This window comes from Oryza sativa, chromosome 10 (genome assembly GCF_034140825.1).
Source record: "Oryza sativa Japonica Group chromosome 10, ASM3414082v1".
NCBI lineage: Eukaryota > Viridiplantae > Streptophyta > Magnoliopsida > Poales > Poaceae > Oryza > Oryza sativa.
In genome coordinates, this window is record NC_089044.1 from 13,945,107 (window position 1) to 13,968,110 (window position 23,004).

Below are 23,004 nucleotides of genomic sequence, written 5' to 3' on the forward strand. Positions count from 1 at the left end.
CTTCCTCCAACCAGAGCGATTTGCTGAGGGAAGTTCTTGTTTAGATCATCAAATGATCTGTGATCCCTTTTTCCTCTTTTGACACGGCTCCAAACACATGACGTCTGAACAGGGTTTTGGATTAAATTAGTCCCCATTTATCCAAATAGGCTGAATGTTTCCCTATCTAAGCAGTTGTACATCAAAACAAGGATAATACTGAAGGTGTGAAAGGTGGAAACATCACTCCACGGATTAGGATTTAAATTCTCGTACAATCATATATAGATACAGGGGTACTCCTACATGTACCTTACCTGGTATACATCGGATACCGGATAGTTTGTCTATTTCTAGCCTGCTTTAGTTCATATTAATCGCTATATTACTTAATAATTAGACTATTAGTATGGGAGGATCCAATATTTTTTCTTGGATTCGATACTAATACATACTCAATACAAATTTTCAATAAGATTTTTGTGATGTTAATCATATGTAAGTCTCCTTGAGCATATCTTATACTAGGACAAACGCTCAGAAGTGCATGCGAGCATTTTTTTTTTCCGCGCTCGAAAAGTGTACTAGTAATCAGTTGATAACAGCGTAGCGCAGCGGAGAGACAGAAGATTAGCTCGATGTCAGATTCATAGTTTCTATCACCAAAAGCATCACGGTCGCAGCGATAGCAGACTGGCCCCCCAAAAATCAGGTTCATCGTTACAGGGTAGAGCGATGGCGACGGCCGCCGTCGTCTTCCCGTTTGGTTTAGCATCGAGCACGCATCGTCGAACAACTCGCAACAATCATGTTAAAGCACTCGTGCGCGCTTGCGTGACAGGAGTGCACAGATGATACTGTATATCATACAAGTTTCTCTTCATCAGCCAGCGTAGCAACAGCTCAGAGCAGAGCACCGATCAAAGTCAACATCTTGTGCCATTCCCGCTGCTGCACAAGCACAAGCACAGAGGGATAGGAAACAGCATCATTTCCATTTTGAGTTTGACTGTGAAGACCAAATCTGTTACAGTCAGAGCTGGACATCATGTATGTACTATTTAATCAAGCATTGCATTTTTTAGTTCAGATCCAACCAAGATGATTATTAACGCATATGTAAACCGGAATACAGATCTGATCGCTCCATAGGAGCGGAATACAGGAGGTAAGAAAAGGAAACAGAAACAATTACAAGTTCGAACACCCACCAGGATTCAGCTAGATGGTACTACTTATTACCGCACGAGAATCAACTGAGAAGCGGCTCGCGTCACCCCCTGGCTCCTAATATACGTTGCCATTAAATATAATGGTGATGCTGCCGCCACTAGTATGTACAAGAGTGCCATGAAGGGCTTCTTTTTTGTTGTTGTTTCTGAATCTAAGCTAGAATCACCCGCGTCCATGGAAGGGGCCGCACGGATGCAAACTATTGCCTCAATAACTCTCCTCGAAATAATCGCAGCCTCAAATTATGTGATAAGGCTGCTTTGGATGCGCTTGAGGCTTGGACAAACCACACGCAGTCTGCTAAAGTCCAGCACATTTATCTGTTCGTAATAAAAATAAACCGATTAGAAGAAATTTAAACACTACAGGCACACAAGATTGGATTAGGACACACTCGAAATGTTAATGCTTACCTTTGGACAAGAGTGCACATTGAGAATCTCCAATGCACTGCAGCGCGATATTGCAGATTCTAGTTCCTCATCTTGCAACATGGTGCATGCCTGCAGGGGATTGATATTGGAAAAAAAACAACAGTCTGTTATAATAGAGCACCATACAAAACAATGACTAAGCTGATACATAAATAAAGACCACAATATGGAACATATATTATTCCCTCTGTTTCATAATATAATTTATTTTGACTTTTTTCCTAATCAAACCTTTTTAAGTTTGACCAAATTTATAGAAAAATATGGTAACATTTCCAACACAAAATAAACATATTATCAAAATATATTCAATATTACATTTCATTAAACTAATTTAGTGTTGCTATTTTTTTTCTATAAACTTGGTTAAACCTAAAGAAGTGCAACTAGGAAAAAAAGTCAAAGCGACATAAATAATATGAAATGGAGGGAGTAGAAGTTAGTAATTCAAGTGAGACATGAAGAAAATTCCCAACACTGTATAAGTCTGCGCACAGTTCATATACTCCTATGTTAGATGAAAAATCTACTGAATATCTTAGTATTATGTGCCTTTAGCGAATTAGTTAAAAAAACATTTGAGATCAGGGAAAAAGTATCAATATTAAGCACTGAAGCAAACACTTGTCAATCATCCCAAGCAGCATAAGTTCAATAACAGAAAATCAACCAGACTTTAACCAAGGTTTTGTACTATCTACCAATGTACTTTGAGCACAAGTCATCTTGAACATTAAAAGCATCCCAAGGTACTAACCAATTAGTACATTGCCTCATATCTCTACTACCTTAAAAGCGGAGTCTTCGTCCTCCCACCCTCTCCTACGAGTGCAGCGCAAAAAAAAAACCCTCCATAAAACCAAACCAGGCCCACCACTCCCACCTACGGCCCCCTCCCAAAATTAACCGACTAATAAGCCTGGATAGAAAAAACTAAACCATATAAAATCATTATTCTGTGTTCTTTTAGATGTCGATACATACAGGCAAAGCACTAGTCATCATAAAATTGTGTATCATGGAAGCACAATCCACAATGAAAAAATTTAAATCAAGCTCCCATAAGCAAAGTAGCCAAGCCATCAAACTGTATAAGTTGAATTATGCCAGTGTCAGAGGAGATATGGCTCTGGAGGACAGTGAAAAAGCAAGCTGCTTGTAAGGGTGGAAGCAGAAGCAAGAGCTCAAATAAAGGATGCCCAAAGAATACTCTACCAGAAGTTGGAGATTTGTCAGTCTTGGGCAATCAAGCTTCAGAACCTCCAGGGAGCTACAATTGCTGGGAAAGATACAGGTATATGCTGTAAGTAAATAATACATCATAAAACCTTGGGCGGTACAGAAATGCACAATGATAATACCTCAGGTTCAAAGTATAAAGATTGGAGCATGTCAAATCCACTTCCTTTAAATTTGTGGACAGATTAAGATTGATTTTAGACAGGCGTAGATAGGTTGTCATTGAAGGGATGATGACTTTCTTAATATTTGGACAACCAGTACAATTCAGAACTTCAAGCAGACGATCAGACCTTTCACTGATCTCTTCACTCCTCACTGGTGCTGAATCAGGTGGACAAACATCAACAGGCATGTCACCAGAACTGCAGTCATCTGACCCACACACCAACTGATGCAGGTTTGTGCATCCATTCAGATTCACATTAACCAAATTTGTACAACATGAAAGAAGCTCCTCGATTGCAGTCTGCCCAATGGATGAGTAGGACAGATCTAGCTCAACCAACATAGGAAGAGCACCCTCTCTGTATAGGGCATCTAATGATGAATCACTGAGATACTTGCAAGCCGAAAGTTTTAAGATCTGCCAATAGGAGTGCATAAGGTCAGAAAATAGCCATTTCAATGATTCATTAAAATATGTATTTCCAATGGTTCTCGTAGAATAAACCTCAAAATAAAGAATTTTTGAAAGATAGCATGAAAATGAACTGCTACAGACACCCCAATAAATAAATGCAATACATTGTATAAGTTCATCGCAAGTATTTTCAAACAGTATTACAGAACACAACAATTCTAAAATATGCAGCAGACCAGCAGTGATATGTTAAAATCACATAGTAAACATACTGGGCCAAGGTTTTTCATTTGCTATGTGACATGTACTAAAAAAATGATTTAAATAGTACAACAAACTAACCACACACACCTTTAACTGTGGGCAACTGTCAAAAACAGGCTTCAAGTTGGTCAAAAATGTGTATGACAGGTCAAGCAAGGCCAGCTTATGAAGGCAATGCAAAGAGGACAATCCATTGAGGTCAATTGATACACATGATGACAGGATAAGATTTTCAATTAGCGGGCACGCCTCTGCTGTTTGAGACAGTGAATCATCCATTAGTTTCCTGAAGACACAAAATAGCTAGTTAGCACCAGTCAGTGATGTTTAGAAGAAAAATATGAAGGATGACACAACCTGCAGAATGAGGCATCTAAGGATGTCAAGCGAGGGCAATTTATTGATGCCTGGGAAAGAACACCACAACCCTTCAGCTCCAATAGAGACATCTTTGGGGCCTCAATGTGAAGATCACTTAATTTTGGACATATTCCAAGGTTTAGGGATTCAAGACCAACCTAAAAGATGCCAGTGTCAGAAGGAATTGATAGATAAACAGAGAAAAAAATTACTTTCATTCGTTTTATCCACAATCCATTTTGCAAAATCACTCACCCTATCTTACGGGACGACCACAATAAAACAGTTCATAGATGTTTGTAAGGAGGGTTATCTGACAAATCAGAGTTCCTAAAAGTTACAAACGAGGGTTCCTGAACAAATCAAATTGCTAGCCCAAAAATAAACTACTAGCTATTATTTTAGGCACCCATCGTTTCGCTTTTTTTTAATAAGCCAAAACGGCTTATTAGGGAATAAAAATGAATTTGTAGGTAAAACTTTTATATATGTGTTCTCAGTGACTTAAAAGCCAATGCTGAAAAAGAAACTACGTTGAAAATATCTCAAAATCAATATCAAAATTAAGTTTGAAAATTCAAAATTTGGCTTTTTCTTTGGCTTATTAGGCCATCCGATGGGAGCCTTACAATTCATGTACAATCAAGCACAATGAATACATGTGATGGAAGGAAGGAAAAGATATATTAAAAAGGTGTAAATTAACAAAGCAGCACAGTAATGAACAACAAACATTTGTTTGATATCCCATTTGACCATTCCTGTATTAATTAATCGGTAAATAATTGTAATTTGTGACAGAAGTGCAAATTACAAGATATGCTCTTATTATATGGTTTGATGAATGAATATCACAAACCCCACTATTCTTTCTAAGGAATCAACACAATCAACATCAAATAAAAAACAACTGTTCATATAAGCTGAATGTTCAAAACTAGTTCCAAAGAAAATATATTTGCACCTTCTAAACAGATAAAAAAGAATGGTACACTTACTGGACAAAATGACGCCCTTTCGAGGTGATCACAGCCATCAAGATTCACATTTTGCAGATTTGGGCATGAAAGTTTTAGTAATGTCATGGAGCGGCAACCAGCAAGAGAGAGATTGACCATGGAACTACTATTCAGTTCAACAGTGCTCAGACTCTGGTACAAGAGGGAAAATCAGCATAACTCAACTTAATAAGAACAACAATTCACTACCATAACTCTTATTATCTGAATACACAAAAACAGTAGGCATGCATAGGCTGACAAATTGCTTTAATGCTTTATGTATATCAACAGCCATGTTTATATATATATATATACAATGAGTCAAGAAAAGCTGGATAGCCAGAATCATTATTGTGTATGACTGAGTATTGGCTGTCCAAAGTAAAGAGGATGCAAATTTGAAGTGGCATACCTCACAGTTGTCAAGAATCAATGATCTGAGCAATGGGCAACCACCTCCATCACTGAAAACTTCGCAAACTGCATTTGTTAATGATTCGCAGTCACTAAGATCGACATCGATCAAGTTGTTGCATAACAATGACAAACTTGATAGGCTCTCTTGCTTTTGCAACACCAATTTCTGCAGCCACAAAGTCTCTGATCAGTAATGTCTGTTTAAGAGGTCAGCGCAGAAAGCAATAGACAGAGTAAAAAAATTCAGCCTTTTAACAAACATAAGAGCTGACCTGAAGAGCATTTGATGTTATGCTAACACGATGAAGTACTGAGCATCTGGAAACTTTAATGTAAGAAAGAACAGGACTTCGCAAAGTCAACTCAGCAAACCTAACATGGCATTTACAACAACCATATTACAGAATGGGGAACAATCATAAAAATAAACAGCAATAACTAAAAGAGACAAAGCAAAAGCAATCCCTACTCACTTGCGCAGGTGAACAAGACTTATGTTCTTGAGATGTGGCAGATCCAAAGACACAGATGTCAACAAACTGCAGTTATCAAGTTGTAATGCCTGAAACAGTTCCAAAAGAAGCTGCATTAGTACTTACGACAAAAGGTAGAAAACCATTACAAGGAGAACTAAATAATTACCTCAAGCAGACGACTGTAAGCTATTGCAGCCATGGAAGCAGACGTGATCCCCTCACAACTTAGTAGTCTCAGGTCTACCAACATAGGAAGCCTTACCGACTAATTATGGAGGCAAATAAACAGAATAAAAGTCAGACACATGCTTCAAATTCACATACTGTGGCAGACAAGATCCATCAAACACAAAATGAACACAGGATAAAGAGAAACAAACCTCAAATGAAATGTTTGGGCAGTTAGATGCATCAAGAACAGAGAGATTCGGACATGAATTAGCTATCTCACGCAGTGTCTCATCAGTAACACATGAGCAAGATGACATATCTAGTGATGCTAACAGCGGACAAGCTGTAGCAGCTTGGCGAATGGCATTATCAGAAAGTTTATGGCAGGACTGAAAATCCAATTCAACCAACTGGGGACAGTTGAGTGATACATGAGCCATGCCAGTTCGCCTCAATGAGAGTATTTGAAGCTGGGAACATCTGGATGATAAAACAACATATATTGAAAAGATCAAAAGACACATGAACATATTATATATAATGAAGTATTTGCAACAAGCTTGTTACCTGACAGATATTCTGAGTGCACGACACTTCAAAATTTGAAGTTCACGTAATCCATCGTGATTAACAGTTACTTCTTGAATGCCACTCCCGAGGGATGCATCACTAACTGTCAGAGTAGTCAGTAATGGGCACTCAGACAACAACTGAAAAAATGCTTCTCCCAGCTGCCCTTTGCCCATTATTAGTGTCTTGAGATGCCTAGAAAAGTGCCATTTTTGATAAATACGAGGACAAAATTATCACATCAAAGGTTAATGAAATAGAATCGGAAGAAAACCTTAAGCATGTTATCGCTTCCATCACCAGTAATTCTGCATGTGGGACACCAGACAGATTTAGGTATGTCACATTTTGGTAACGATGGCAAATGTCAACAACTGCAAATGTCAACAACAGGGTGATAAAGCATGTCAGCAATATCGAGTAATAATTCAGAGGGATACAATCAGACATGAAATGGATATGACTAAACAGTTGTAGTGTATATGCTAGAAAAAGAACATATGCTTAGTGTAGCTTAACAGCAGAGAACAATTCCATTTTAGTAAATAGAAGTTATAAATCACAAATAATGGGTTTCAATCAACATGTTTTATTCAATCCAAATAAAATTGTATTTGTTTGATGGTTTTCACTACAGCCAAATGCAAATTTCTAGCAGTTGATACCAGACTCCATCATCACCTCTATATTTGTACTTTTATCAGCAAAGTTAAAGTATGTCTAATCATTAACATCATGTAAGTATAACATAGATGGAAGTCCATTCGGAGAGCTAGATAACATGATCCCAAAGCTCTTAGATCCATCCAAGCCTCTGTAGCATTAGGTAAAGAAGTTGTGTTCCTTGTAACCAAAGAAGCAAGTAATAAAAGAATACGATAATTGGGTAATAGTTTGAAAAATCTCTGTCAACAATCCCTATCTGGCTGTCTCACGCCTAAATGCCATTGAAATCCATACAACATTTAAATAATTTCACATATGAATTATAGTATTTAAAAAGAATAAAAAAGAGCCAACCAAATGACATACAGTTTTGCAGAGATATCCTAGTATTCTCAAACTTCAAGCATTTCCAGAAGTCCTCATGCATACTTGCAGAGCGCCACTGTTTACAGGAGGCACCTGCTTTGCATAGATCCCTCTGACCCAAGAAAGAGAATATCTGTAATAGCATATTTAACAAATTAGTATACTTCAACCAAGCATTTTGCATATAGAGGAAGTGCAAAAGAAACAAGCGCCACACCAGGTGCAATAGATCATCAGATAGATCCATTCTTATTTCAACATCTTCAGAATTTTCTCCACCTGAGATTTCTACATCACCAACATTGCCATCCCCTGGGTTCTCATTAACACCATCATTTGGGAAAAGCGACAAACCAAAATCTAATTCATTTTCTGGACAGTGTGAGAGCTTGAAATGGCCATGTTCATCAGAACCAGGGAAATGTGTTGATTCCAAGCCAAAGAAGGAAGCATTTACACCAGAATGTTGTGGGCTTTCTCTGCAAAAAGGAAGAATATGTTTACTCACTATGTACATGAAGAGTGGTAAGCAAAAAGAAGTACTTCATGACCAAGTCCACATAAAAAGAAAATACCACTACTGTTCAGCAAAACAAGGTTATCAATACCCATTGCCAACCACAGAGAAAGATAAGCCCTAACCTACAACAGTATGAAAATCATGTAGGATATAACTACCTGGAATAATCTACATAATGTGAATACTAAAATATCAGATAATCTATGCAAGGTTTACTTATGAGGTAGCACCTCTTCTTGCTTCTTTCACAAAAGAGAGAGGGGGGAGGCAAACATCTTGCTTCTTTCACAATTGTAAAACAGTAATACAAAAAATTGATTGCCAATCATTCTGGCAGCATGGCTGCAATCAATATTGATCTACTGTATTATTATCTGAAGGACGTAAATGGGATGCAAGTCATAGTTCAGAAAGGAAGAATGGTGAAAAGAAGGAATACTAGATGTCCACATTAATCTTACAAAACTTCCAGAAGGATACTTAGGCAAGTAAGTTTATGTAGGCTGTCTCTGCAGCAGAAAATACGTACTAACATGAATTTAAGGGAATAGGGAACAAGTGCATCAACCACAGGCAGAGCAGTCAATTACCAATCCAAGGGGTATCAGTATTTCTAATAACCAGAATAAAACATCTACAAGTGCAATTATATACTGTTTCCCTCATTATTTTCATGAAAAAAGTCCATTTAACTCCCCCCAAACTTTCACCTGAGCATCTAACCCCATAAACAAATTTTCGGCTCATTTTACACCCCCCCACCCCCTAACGATTGAAAATGGTTCACCTTACTCCGTAACGACATTTCTCTTTTTCATTTCTCTCTATATAGGTCATTTTTGCAATAAAATTTGGTGGGATTGATATATGCATTATAACTTATCTCTCAACATTTTTTCAATTTTTTAATCACTGTTTACATAGGTTGGAAGCACTGAGACTAATTTAAACATAGAGGTTTTAAATTTCAAGCAGATAGTCAAGAAAAATTTTGGGACAATTTTAAAACTTTGATAAAGGTGTCATCTATGGCTCTACAAAATTTAAGCTTAAAATACGACTGATATAGAGAGAAACAAAGAAAAGAAATGTAAATAACCAGTAAAGTGAACCATTTTTAATAGTTCAGGGGGTTAATTATCCAATCTTATAGTTCTGGGGAGTAAATTGGACTTATCCTATTTTCATTCTAATAAGCGTGTTTGATAAAAAACTCCCAACGCGACTTCAAACTACTTATGGCATCCATGAGTTGTTCCAAGTTACAATATAAACATGACAGGGTTTAACTACAAACTACTAGTTTACATGAGATCAACAATAAAACTCTGCTAAAACACTGAACAGAACAAAAAACTTACTTATGGCATCCATGAGTTGCTCCAAATTACAATATCGACGTGATAGGGTTTAACTACAAACTACTAGTTTACATGAGATCAGCAATAAAACTCCACTAAAACTCTGAACACAACAAACAAGCATGCAAAACAGCAAAATAGGAAAAGTAACGGTCGAAGCAACTTACTCGCCGAAGCCGCGCACTTTGGGCCGTTTACTCTGCAGATCCCTGTCTCCATCCTCATCTCCCTCCTCGTCCTCCTCGTCTCCCTCCTCCGCGCCCTCTATAGCGCCCCCTGCATCATTGTCTCCGTGCCAAATGTCGCGACACCTAAGCGGAGGGACGTGTGTCGCAGCCCGCGAGCTCCCGGCTGCGTCGTGGTCCCATGAATGAGGAGGCATCGTCCACCTCATAGCCGCGGGCGGGGGCGGCGGCTCGCGCCGCGCTGCCGGCAAATGCCACCCTCGCCGCCCCAGCGACAGCGCGAGCTCCAGCTCCTCCCGTGCCTCCCCGTCCCTCCCCTCCGCCCCTTCCCCGGCACCACTCCCTCCCTCGCCACCCTCCACCCCCTTCATCCTCCCCCGGTCCGCCATCGTCGCCACTACACCACCGCGAGGAAACCTAACCCTAGTAGCACCTCCGCCGCCATGCCCCCCACACCCTCCGCGTCTCCTCGGGCCACCACCGAACGAGTCCGAACACCCCACCCCACCCCACCCCACCCCACCACACCACGCCGCCACTCACCACCGACCGGAAATCCCCCGATTGCCGCCGAATTTCCACCGGATTTGTCCGAATCGGGGCGGCTCCGCGCGCGCGTGGGGGTAGAGGGCGCCCGCCTCCGGCTCAGCGCGCGAGGCGCGGGGAGGCTCTCCGCGTCCGTACAGCCGCTCTCGCCAACGGCCGCGCGGGCTGCGCGGATCTGCGCGCTGCGCGAGCGCCGGTGGCCGCGGCTTCGCCTCGCGAGCTCTCGGGGAGAAGAGAGAGAGAGAGAGAAGAGAGAGACTGTTCGGGCCGTGGAAATGGGAAGGCGCGGCCCTTTTGTATCGCGGGCGGATCTGACCGCCGACAGGTGGGGCCATCCGGTTACTGGGCCCACGTATCAGTGATACGTGGCGGGGTTCTCGTGGGTGCACTGCATTTGCTCATCTCGTCCCGTTTCTACGTGACTCTTCGAGTACCCGCGGCCAATGACAGGTGGGGCCGTGCTGTTCGCGGGCCCACGGGATGAGAGGGCCAGGGGGGTCGGCGAGACGGCGTGGGGTCCATCTGTCAGCGGCGTTAGAGATGTTGCGCGCGTCAGGTCGGTGCGCGTTGCTTCGATTTATTTTCCGTGGCGTCACAGACATGTGGGAACGATTTTACTGGGGCCCCACATGTCATTGGGTGGGTAGGATTGGTACAGCTCGCTCGTCGTGTGCCTGGGTTGCCCTGACGTGCGCTTTGACCGCCGAGAGACGCGCACGAGACAGGGGAGGGACAGGGTGGGCCCACGGTGTCCCTCACGGGGGTGTGCTGTTTCCCGGTGTGTTTGCGCAATCCTGTACCCACCCGGGCCCACCTGTCAGTGAGCAAGTGGTCGGGGCGGTCAGCTACGTGATGGCGTAGGTTTGACTTCCCGCCGTTAATGGTAGGTAGACGCCTACCAAATTAGCCCCTGTGGGGGTCCACCTGTCAGTATGGGAGTAGAATCCAGCGTTAGCTTAATTGGGATATCCCCTCCATCCTCTTTAATTTCTTACTAGCATATTCGATCATTATAGCTATGTAAACCACGAGATGAATCTTTTGAGCATAATTAATTCGTCATTAATATATGCGGGTTACTATAGCATTTATGTCTAATCATGGACTAATTAGGCTCAAAAGATTCATCTCGCGATTTTCCCTTTAACTGTACAATTTGTTTTTTTTAATCTATATTTAATGCTCCATGGATATGTCTAAAGATTTGATGTGATGTTTTTAAAAAAAAATTAGGGACTAAACCAGGCCAAAATCCTTTACACGTGCAACTGCTCAACCTTTACCGGTGCAACCGAGCAAGATGAACCTTGTATTTGAGCAAGGATGAACCTCTTGAATTGCTGATTGCTGGCAGAGGATAAAACTTTTTTTCCATAATCTCGGAATTAGTGCCAGATTGAGTAAGCATGTTGATTTGCTGCTAACTAGAACATGAATAATGGTACGATTTTAGTGTCCAAGAGGAGATGAGATATCACGTAGTGTCTAAAAGCAAGCAAACCTTATTTTTCGGTTACCAAAATTACAGCGAAATTTAGTGTCTAAAAGCAAGCAAACCGTATTTTTCGGTTACCAAAATTACCAACGAAATAAATTCCGTCGGATTTTCGTCCATACGGGAAAAAATAATCTAGTTGATGCGTCCTCTCTCAAACGAATGAACTGTTGGGCTAAATTTTTCTCCACATGGAGCTTTTGCTCTCAGCCCATTGCAACCCAAAAGTCCAACAAATGTGAGCCTCCATTGAAAGAGTAGAGAGTAGCGGCTATTGAGGAGGAGAAGAAACTAGAAAAACACAAGAGAAATGAGAGGAGAGTGGAGAAGAAGATTTGCAGTTTGTTAAGCTTGGTGGCTCTTACCCGATCTTCATTAAATTAGCGATTGGAGGTTCATATGTGGTTGGATTGGTTCCTCACTTTGAGCACTTCAATCTAGTTAGTTTATGTGAGGATTGGTTGAGAAGAGCACCAGATTTGAATAGTAGTTTATCAGGTCGAGTTACTGCAGTTACAGTTTGTACAACATTTAGTAGAATGTCAGTTCGAGGGGTCAAACGGTGTCCAAATGGGCTGTTTTTGGACAGCTTGGAAGGGACTCATAGACCATCGTTTCTGCCTCATACAATTTGCATACATGGTTTGGGATATCTCGTCTGAGAACCAAAGAGGACAAAAATATACTATTTCTCTAATTGTTTATTGATATACCTCTTGTTAGTTTTGATGGTTGATGTTGTGATACCAAGTGTGTAACTTGATGTTATAGCTGATGTTGTGATGTGCCTCTAGATGTTCTAGAGAAGACTCCATTTGTACCTATTTGCTGATTATAGTGGAAGTTTGGAGTGGACCGTTAGTCCCATGGTTTTTTACTCCTCACATCAATGAGGTTTTCCATGTAAATCATCGTGTCCCGTTGGCCGCATCCTCGCCGGAGCTCTGCCAGAAGTCTGCCGGAGATCCGTCGGACTCTCACTTGGAGCCGCCACCGGAGCAGGCATCGGCCCCTCATCAAGTAATCAAGTAAGTCCCTCAAATCCTGTCTCTTTCCCTAATCCCTAATCTTCTCCATACGTGTGGAAATTTTAATCTTCTTCCTTGAGCATTGGCCTGTAGCATTTGGTAGTTGAAAACATTGAAAACACGATCTGAAAACAAGTGACCATGATTTTCCTTTTTTGTTGAATTTAGTGAACAATCAAATAATTACATTACATTGAGGTGATCTTCTTTTGTGAACTTTTGAATAAAATTTCTAACAACGGTTGCTGTAAATTATTTATTTACTATGGAAGCAAATGTATGATGCTGCTGTTGCAAATGAAATCTTCAAAATGTGACTACTATGGAAGTAAATTATTTATTTACTCTCCCAGGGAGCTTCAATTTCAGCCCACGGAGACCCTAATCGAGATCCTGAAGATACTACGTGCAGGTGATGATGCCTTCTTCAGAGACCATCTTAGAGCTTGAGTAAGGCAAGGTTTTTGTTGTTTCACATCACCATTAATGTCTTTGTTTCATAAGACTGAATTTCTTTATGTCCCTTAGTTCATAATGCATTGTTTCATGTCTGCATGATTTAATTGCATGATCATATGGTTGGATGACCTGAATTACATGCTGACGAGCGAAACACATGAGCTACTCGAGAGGAAATACTGGCAAGCGCTGCCATAGAAGGATCATGTGCCAAATTAAATTAAATCTGAAGCAACAATCGATCTCTCATCAGTAGTTTCCTTGCACAATTTCAGAGATGCCGTGTTGGTGAGGACGTGAGGTGCTCCCATTCTGTTCTTTTGTTCGCAAAATAGGGATTTCCGAGGTGGAGAGCAGGACGAGGCAGCTCAGGTACCATGGCTGTGTGCTGATCTAATAGTCATGCTTGTTGTTTTAATTGGTGATGCTGCTCCAATTTGTTTTTTCGCGCAGATGGTCTTCTATATCTTCACAATTGTTGTGCCCTTGTCTCTTCTCAATCCACATCAGGTGCGTTCATGCTTTTAGTAATCTAGAAGAAGTTGATTTGTCGCTCAACAAGATAGGCAAAAAAAATATATTCTTTGATTGGATATGGATATTATTCTTGGTCCTAAAGTTCGCAGCAAAACAACTATCTCTGCCAAAAAAAATCGCAGTATGTAACTTCATTTTTCTTTAAGTAAACATTCAAGGTTACAATTTCAAGTACATTGTCACCAGACAAATGTGATGTCCAGGTTTAGACTTCTAACATGGCACATAGTTTAGTACCATAATTGCTACGGAATAAAACAATTATTGGAGGGCCATTTGTCTAGAACAACATGGTCAATTTACCAAAGCTAAGGATAGGAGAGGTTAAACGAGGAAGCATGTTTTGGGGCTAAGTGAGTCGAGATAATATATACCAGCGCTGTATGTTGAGGACTTGAGGTATGTCTATTGAAACTGTGCAGCCCCTATCAATTGATTTGCATCCATTCTTTCTTCCGAACTTTACTAATGCTGATTTCATGTCATGTTCAGCCGACAGCGTGGCTGGTGTCAGCAGTATAATTATCTTGTTTTAGTCTGCTCATCTCTTGGTTAGGAGCAGATAAAATTATGCTTACATATGAGAAGTTGAGTACTGCACCTCAGGTATTATCACATCACACTCAGGTGGTTTCTTAGATTTTAGATCCCATTTTACAACAAGGATTGCGTAAAGTACACAACAAGGATTCGTGTTTTACGGAAAATCTTTAATCTAGCAGACTTATATAATTTCAGCTTCCAAATGACTTAATTTTGCAGCGGCAAAAGTTGTCAAATCAAAGCCTATTATAGGAGGAAAATTTTGGCTGGTTCTATTATTATTTTTCGTTGTTTGGAGGTAATGTGATGTTTTGAGATCACTGGAGGATTTAAATTTGCTTGTAATCCAGATGATTACCACTAATCACTATGAAGCCATCCTACTATTCTTGTAAGTAGTTACTGAGAAATATATAACATTTGTCTTTGATCCCTAGAGAATACCCAACTTCTTGAAGAGAAAAACCATATATTTAGGAGAATCCTAAACTAATCTTTTGCTCTACTACTTTTCAGGCCGTATATGCATATATCTTGGTGAGTAATAGATGTTCCATGTGTCAATGCATCAACTAAAATACCTGATGAACATGTATATGATTCTTAGGAAATTACATCTGCAACAGCCAACTTTATTTTTTTTTCTCAGCATCTCAGGGCATTATTTTCATCAAGATTTTTTGCCTACGCTAATGACTGATGACAAGGATTTTGAGTCCAACAAGGACCTTTGTTGATTGCTGAAATGCTGAAGATACATTGAAACTGTTTCTTGAATAAAAATAGATGGCTGTGTGGGGTAACTTTCATCTTTACATAATTCGGCTTTCCTAGAATTATTCAGTGTCTTAGTACATGACCTTGTAATACCTTATGGTTACTGAAAAACACATGTCGTACTTTTACAACTTTGTCAAAGATTTATGTAGATAAAAACATGGTATCCATGAGCAACGTGGTGAAACTTAAAATAGTCTTAATGTTTTTTATATTCTAATCTTGATTTTTTTATGCAGTTAATCTCAACTAATGTCCCTGTATTTTTTTTGGCATGGGTTTCTTTTTTTTTTTGGGTAATATCTGGTTTGTAATGTGGGAAAGGAAAAGAAACTACAATTTTGAAGTGGTAGAGCAAGCAAAAGGTATGTCTATAGTTTGCTTCCTAACCTGATTCTATAAATACGCACGAATTTAGGGAACCTATGAGCTGCAATTAAACTTTAGAAATTAAATTGCATAAACATTAGTAGAGTCTCATCCACTGATAAATATCCATGCTCATTGGAATGAGGAGCGAAGTTCCACTTGATTATTGTATTCAACAAATGCTTGATAAAATGATTCAGTAGATTAACTTTACATCAGCATAAAGCTATGGATACACTAGATTTAGCGCAAAGCAGGGTATTATGATCAGCACATTCCATTCCTCTGGTTCAGCTTGCAGCTTACTGAATTAATAATATTTGCTAACATTTTACACTGTTCATTGGTTTTGCAAGACAATAGCATTTCCCTTTTACAAAAGTTAGAAGATCCTTTTACAAAAGTTAGAAGATCCGTTCACTGTTATTTCTATTCTTTCTTCTGCATGTTGAGGGCTTGAGGTATCGCATGGGCTCTTTGTTTTCTAGGAAAGGTGAGCATGCTCTACTTATTCATTTACATCTTATAATTGGAATTATTCTATTTTCACAAATTTTAGGAGCAAATAGTGATCACAACTTAAGTTGGCACTTTTTGATATATAGTCTGGACATTTTCATGTCCAGTGGAGAATAATTTAAATTCAGAAATTAAATTGTGCAAACGTGAATGTCATCCACTAATAACGACCTGTTGATTGTGATTTTTTAGCTAGATGCCGATGGTGAGGTATAATTCAGGGTGTGTTTAGCTCACGCCAAAATTGGAAGTTTGGTTGAAATTGGAACGGTGTGATGGAAAAGTTGAAAGTTTATGTGTGTAGGAAAGTTTTGATGTGATAGAAAAGTTGAAAGTTTGAAGAAAAAGTTTGAAACTATACTCGGCCTCAATCATTTTCCTTTCTCACCAGCTATTGTAACAATCAGGTGCTATGGGCATCGCAGTTAGAATGCAACAAAGTGGCGGGCTGAACTTGTATCTGCACTGCATTGGACTTTTGGCTTCAGCAATTTGGAGGGACTCGGGGACTTTGAAAAAAAAAAGGAGGATCGAGGCTGACATATGGCTATCTTAGAATATGTATTGTGAAGAACGTACCTTGTATGTGCACGATTACTAGTTATTCTTAAAGTACATGACAAGATGAGAGATTGATTGTGTGAACCATATTTATCGGTTGGTGAATTGTAGCTTGCACATGAATTGATTTGGTTCAGCCCCAATATAAACAAGATCAACACAACATGATAGCAACCCATCATTATCAGTTCTTACCGTACCAATATCAAAAGTAACAAATTTCAGATGCTCAATTCCAATTGATGAAATTGTCCTCGAGAATGAAATGTCCCAGCATTTTCTTTTTTTTAAAAAAAATGAACTCCAAATGGCTGGTTCACCCGGTTAGACAGCCTTGGCGCAAATCGTGCATTCAACACCGGTCTATGAACTGTGGAGAGGTGGCTAAGCCAGCACTGCCTTTGGATGGGGCTGATGAGCTCGTCGTGCCTTCGCATAGGGTTGATGAGCTCACTGGGCTGCCGGCCAAGGCCCGAGCTTGTAGACGAATTCGATCGGTGGCTCGCCGACCACTCCATCATCTACGGCGAGGGTTTATAAGCAGATAATGATTTAATTTATTTCATAAATAAATCCTGACACTGCATATGTAAACTAACATAAATGTATCATAAGATCTACACATGTAAACTGATAATAAAATATGAACAGATCGAATATGCACAACATGCTGAATACGTACCGAGGGTACCGGAAAACCAGTTGCACAGCAGGAAGTACTCGCGATTGCGGGGGTTGACGACGATGCGCAGCACGCGAGCGAAGAGGAAGACGAGCCGTTGTGGTCGAACAGGGAGCAGTCGTGCGACGTTCCAAAAACCTTATTTGCCGCCTTCTCCCACTGCAGGACGTTAAAGGCGAATGTTCCGGAAACCTATTCTCCCGATCACCGGTGCACGCTGACGAGTGGGATGGAGTAGACTACAAGCGAAGGCGCAGTACAGAGGAGGAGGAGGCAAACCCTAGATTGATTTTACGTATGTTACGTGGAGGTGGCGACTCAACTTATATAGAGATATCAGGATGCTTGATCAGGACGCCTGCACGATCTCCGCTCCGCATAATCGAGAACCGGATAAGTCACGCGTAACTTATCCGGACTCCATGCCATTTCATGCACCGGATTATTCGGAGTGTTTCCAAAACAAACAAATCCAAATTTTCCACAGCAAAACAAAGCTACAAAACCGAGAACCGGACAAGTCATGCGTAACTTATCCAGACTCCATGCCGTTTCACGCACCGGATTATTCGGAGTGTTTCCAAAACAAACAAATCCGAATTTCCCGCAGCAAAACAAAACTGCAAAAGGGCTATGCCCCCCTGTTCTCTCTACGTCATATGCCTCAAGTGGCTAGGAGAGCATCCCACCTTATAATGAGGTATCTATCTCCTGAAATAGATAAAGTGGTACTAAAGTCCCCATGTCTACCATCCTATGAAGTGGGCTTTTATGATTTTCTAAAGAATTAATCTTTGAATTGGCTAAGGCCTATCTATTAATTCCAACACGTGCCGCCACAGATGTGCTTGTCATCTACGCCCGCCGAGTTCATCTCGTTGCAGTCGATAATGTTGTAGTCGTTGCCACTCGCTGATGAGGATGCCGCCGCCGTAGTAGATGCGGCCGCTGATCGGCTTCGATCACTCGTCACTGATCGAGGTCATCCGTCATTGTCGTAGCTGCCGCCGATAAGCTCGAGGTCACTCTGAGTGGTATCCCCCCACAGGAGATAACACATGCAAACACATAAGTATACACGTTTCTATTATCAAGAGTTATTTTATCAAGGGCAACGAGTGTGTATCAATAGAAATTGTTGGTATTTATCAGTCACTTGATTTTTTTTCTTACCCATCAATCGACTAAACTTGAACAATGAATATGCTAAACTTGCACAATACGAAAAACTGCAATTTTGGTATAAATCAGTGTAAATTTTGTTTTTTGTTTACTAGATTAAACAAGATGCATTTTTATATGTTTATCTAGATATTTGACATATATGGCATGATTCATAGAAAGTTATAAGTTTCCGAATAGGGAGAATTGCATATTTGCCACTACTTTCACCCCTTAACTCTAAATAACCATTATAAAGTCACGAATTACAAATTTACCACTGAAAACAGTGTGCGCAGATTCCGTATGCCATCGCCGTTCCAATTCACAGATAAAAAAAATTCATGAAATTGAATTTTAAAAAAAGGCAACGCGATAATACCATGTTGCCCATGCCAGATTCAACCTTATCCCTGTTCTTCCCGAAGTCTACCACATCAGAAACATCCACTCGAACTCCTCCTCTCCTCTCCCACGACAAACCCTAAACCTCAGATCCTCTCATCCTTCTTTCAAATCAGGAGCAAATCAACCAACAATATGTTACTTTAGAGTATTAGATGCCAATAGAAGAGGTGCAGATTTATTTCGGCGATTAGGCAAGGCAAGTGGCGGCTTTGGGCGATGGCTGCAGCGGGCGGCGTCAGGTTTGCAGCGCGCGACTGCAGCGGGTGTCGACGTCTACTGCAGCACTTGCGGCGGCCTGGGGCAACAGCTGTAGTGGGCGTCTCCGTCGGGCGGCGTCAGGCCGCGGCACGCCGCTGCGACGGCTGTCAGCGTCGACTGCTTCAAGCGGCATGGTGGCTATGGTGGCCACTTTGCAAAGACATGTCAGGGAGGACCTATAGCTAGCAAAAGGTACTTGTCATCCTTTTTTTTTCTTTTCATTTGTGAATTGGCTGCTCACTCTAGATTTTATACAGGAAAAGTTCGTCTTCATTAATATCATCCTCAGATCAACACCATTTGTAAATTGGCTGCGCTCACTCTAGATTCTGTACAAGGAAAATGATGCTTGTTGACTATGTTCTTGCTTGTTGCCTTAAATGGTGTTTTATTGAGGAAGGGCATTCTTGTCCTAATTTTCATGAAAACCAGCCATATAACGGTGTTAGTCTAAGCTTGAGTTCAGTGTCAGTTACATTATGTTCAAACTGTTTTTTATGGCAAATTTACAATTATAGTTTTTTTAGTTGCAGATCCACGATACCTGTTCAATCCAGTGGCAAATATGCAATTGACCCTTCCGAATAACAATTTTGTTTTAGAAAAGTTTATGAAATATATCTAACGAATTGATGATATCGTGATATATAGAACTTTTCAAGCCAAATTTGATTTCCTTTGTATTAAAACTAAGTATTTGAGAAATTATTAATGGTCAGAATTTTAAAAGTTCTCTCAAATCTTTATGACCAGACCCTTACGAGAAATAATTTTTAGTGGTCTGGTCATAGATTTTTAGTGGAATTTTTAGAGCTCTAGAAATAATTTTAACCAATTAAAATTGAGCACAAGCAATATTTAATCCCAGGAAAATTCATTTCCTTCTTTTTTTTCTTTTTCCCTTCTTCTCTTTCGAATGGGCCGCCGGCCCATTCTCTCTTCTCTCCCCCTCCCCGCTAGGCTGGCCGAAGGCCACGGCCCAGCCAGCCGCCCGAGCCCTGGGGCCCACCTGTCGGGCCCGTCTCCCACCTCCAGCCGGCGCCGCCGTGCCCCGCAACCGCCGCCGCGCCCCGCTCCCGTGACTTCCGGGCCACGTCGCCCTCGCGCCCGCGTCCCCCGCGCCCACTCCCCCTCTCTCCCGCCCGCGCCCGCGCTCGAGACGGCCGGGATTCAATTTTTGAATCCCGCCTCTCTCTCCTCCCCACCTCTCCCCACTCCGCCAACGAAATCGCGGTCTCCTGGCCACGATCGACCCTCGTGGGTCTATATAAAGCACCACCGTTCTGTAACGCCCCGATTTTCGTTCGGGTTTTAAAATCATTTAATAATACATTTTCTAGAAATTAAATAAAAGTTAAATCAATTTAATCAAGTAAAATAATGGGAGAATTTGAAATTTTCCTTTAAAAATCATTGGTCGGGAATATTTTGTAATATTCTTTGTGCCCTAATGTACTCTCCGGAATTTTCCGTGAATTTTCGGAGCTCGAGAAATAGTTTTAATAGCACAAAGATCATTACATCAATTAAAATAAAAAAAGAAAAACAAATAAAATCCTCCTTCCTCTCTTTGGGCCCCTTTCAGCCCAATCCCCCTTTTCTCTCCCTCTCGGGCCGGCCTTCTCCCTCGGCCCGCTCGGCTCTCTCTCTCCCTCAAGTCTGCTTTACCTCCCTCGCCCGTTTTCCCCTCTCTCTCTCCCCGACAGGTGGGACCCGAGGCCCCACCTGTCATCTTCTTCCCCAACCTCCCGTCGCCCCAACCGCCGCCATGGCCGCCGGATTCGCCCCACGACGCCGCGGCTCCCGCGCCCCACCCCGCCCCATGAGTGCGTGAAAACGATCCCCTTCACCTCCTCCACCTTTCCCCCCACTCTCCCCGCGAAAATCGGCGCCGGTTAACCCCTCCACCACCCCACGTCGGCGCCCCACTTCGCCGGCCGATTCCGCCACGTCCGGCCTCGATCCCGCCTTCCCGAGCCCATAAAAAGCACCCCCGTGCTCCCCTCGTCCATTTCCCCTTGTTTCCCGAACCCGGCACTCTCTCCCTCGCTCTCCCCACGCCGCTCCCGCGCGCCGCCACACTTCGGCGAACTCCGGCCGCCGTTTCCCGTCACTAGGGTCGCCGCCACACTGCTCCGCCGCCACCGCCAGCTTTGCCACCGGCCGGGCAAGCTCGGCCACCGCTCCATTTCCCCCCTCCACCTCCGTAGCGCCGTAGCCACGCGAACCACCTCTCTCCGCCGCCGCCGCCGACTCCAGCCGCGTCGCGCCGCCGCTTCGGTCGACGCCGACCCGCGCCGTTGCAATGTTTGCTTTGTATGTCGCTAGATTCCGGTTCCTCCGACGCTCCGGTGTACTTCGAAATAGTCGCCGAGGTTCCTCCAGCAGCAGAGCAAGGCAAGTCATGCTTGTCACTTGAACATGTTGAACCTATATTGCAAATGCTCTATTGTTTTTCTTCAAATATTGCATGGTTTTATAATGTTACTATGGGGTGTTTACCAATTGTCATAGCCATGCTATTGTTGTACCATGTCCCTTTGTCAGCTTGGGGGTTATAACATGACTAGAGATTGGACTAGGGATTGCTTAGCCATGCTTAGTTCAACTAGTGCACAATGGGGAAAATCCTATTAATGTTTAGACTGTTGGTTCTAATGGTATTGTTGGATTAGTGCCACCGCTTTGGTGTTGGTTAATTAAAATAAATCACATGGTGGGCTGTGGGTGCATGGTTTTGCTGGTCGCACCCATGGCAGTTAAGGACCGGTTCGCGGGATGCCCTGGAAGAACTTAGCGTACTTACCACAAGCCAGCGTGGGCAACGGCTGGGCTTGTAGCGTAGCTTTCCTCTAGCCGACGCATCCAGGCAAGGGTGGGCGTGATGGAGTTTGGATGGGCCCTGCGACGGCCTATGCGGCTTCCGGATTCACCTAGGCACGAGAGGGGACTGCCCGCTGCCTTGCGAGGAGTGGGGGTGAAACCTGAGGTGTGGTGTGCTTGGTTAGAGGGGGTTATGCGAAGGGTCCTGTCACGGCCTCTTTCCGGTATGTCGTGGTGACATGTCGGCGCACGGAAACGTGTCGTGGGGCTGTGTCTTGTGGGTACAGTTGTACACCTCTGATCAGAGTAAAACTATTCGAATAGCCGTGCCCGCGGTTATGGGCGGTCAACCAGATTCACCGTGATTAGTCTCACCCTAGTGTAATCTTTTGAATTTGGATAGTTTAGGTGGATGGTTGGGCCTGTCACAACGTGGGATAGCGTTGGACAGCGGATGATTAATAGTAATTAATTGTTACAACTGTTTAAATCTGTCAACTTCTGTTTATTAATGCTCGCTTTATGCAAATGAACCACTCTAGCTCTCCTTTGATAATTCCCTACATCATACCCCTATTCCGGTGTGACTTGCTGAGTACAGTGGGTAGTACTCAGTCTTGCTCTATTTTTCCCAACCCCAGAGCACGAGTATGGGTCAGATGAAGGTTTCTCTGAGGAGTAGGCTTCGTCCGTGCCGTCGAGGATGCCTGTGGAGTGGTGTTCCCGCTGCAGTTCTAGTCAAGGCTTAGCTCCTGTTGTCTTCCGTTTTTCCGCTGCATTTATGTAAGACTTTTATGATGTTTGTAAGACGTGGACCTGAATGTCAACATTGTCGTTTGTGTACCCCGGCCGGTCCTGGACGGGGAATTTAATGCACATTCTGCTTGGAATTCTATTCGGGAATTTCTGGGCGTGACAAGTTGGTATCAGAGCCGACCTTGACCGTAGGACAAGCCAAATGGAAAAACCTAAGAGCCCTCTGAATCCTTTTCATTGCATATGTTCTTTGCAAT

The 23,004-nt window shown here is 42.2% G+C and overlaps 1 protein-coding gene across 1 annotated transcript; it reads right to left on the reverse strand.

The window, feature by feature from the left end:
• Positions 1 to 1,034: 1,034 nt before the first annotated feature.
• LOC4348553 (F-box/LRR-repeat protein 15) lies at positions 1,035 to 10,635 on the reverse strand. The gene is made up of 17 exons (XM_015759007.3): positions 9,808 to 10,635; positions 7,977 to 8,238; positions 7,760 to 7,892; positions 7,002 to 7,101; positions 6,725 to 6,922; positions 6,367 to 6,637; positions 6,153 to 6,251; positions 5,984 to 6,072; positions 5,783 to 5,882; positions 5,506 to 5,676; positions 5,091 to 5,243; positions 4,090 to 4,250; positions 3,820 to 4,018; positions 3,008 to 3,471; positions 2,862 to 2,925; positions 1,626 to 1,715; positions 1,035 to 1,532 (listed from the first exon to the last, which is right to left on the reverse strand). Exons 1-17 carry the CDS (start codon positions 10,212 to 10,214, stop codon positions 1,455 to 1,457), a joined length of 3,039 nt encoding a protein of 1,012 aa, XP_015614493.1. The 5' UTR covers positions 10,215 to 10,635; the 3' UTR covers positions 1,035 to 1,454.
• Between the last annotated feature and the right edge of the window lie 12,369 nt (positions 10,636 to 23,004).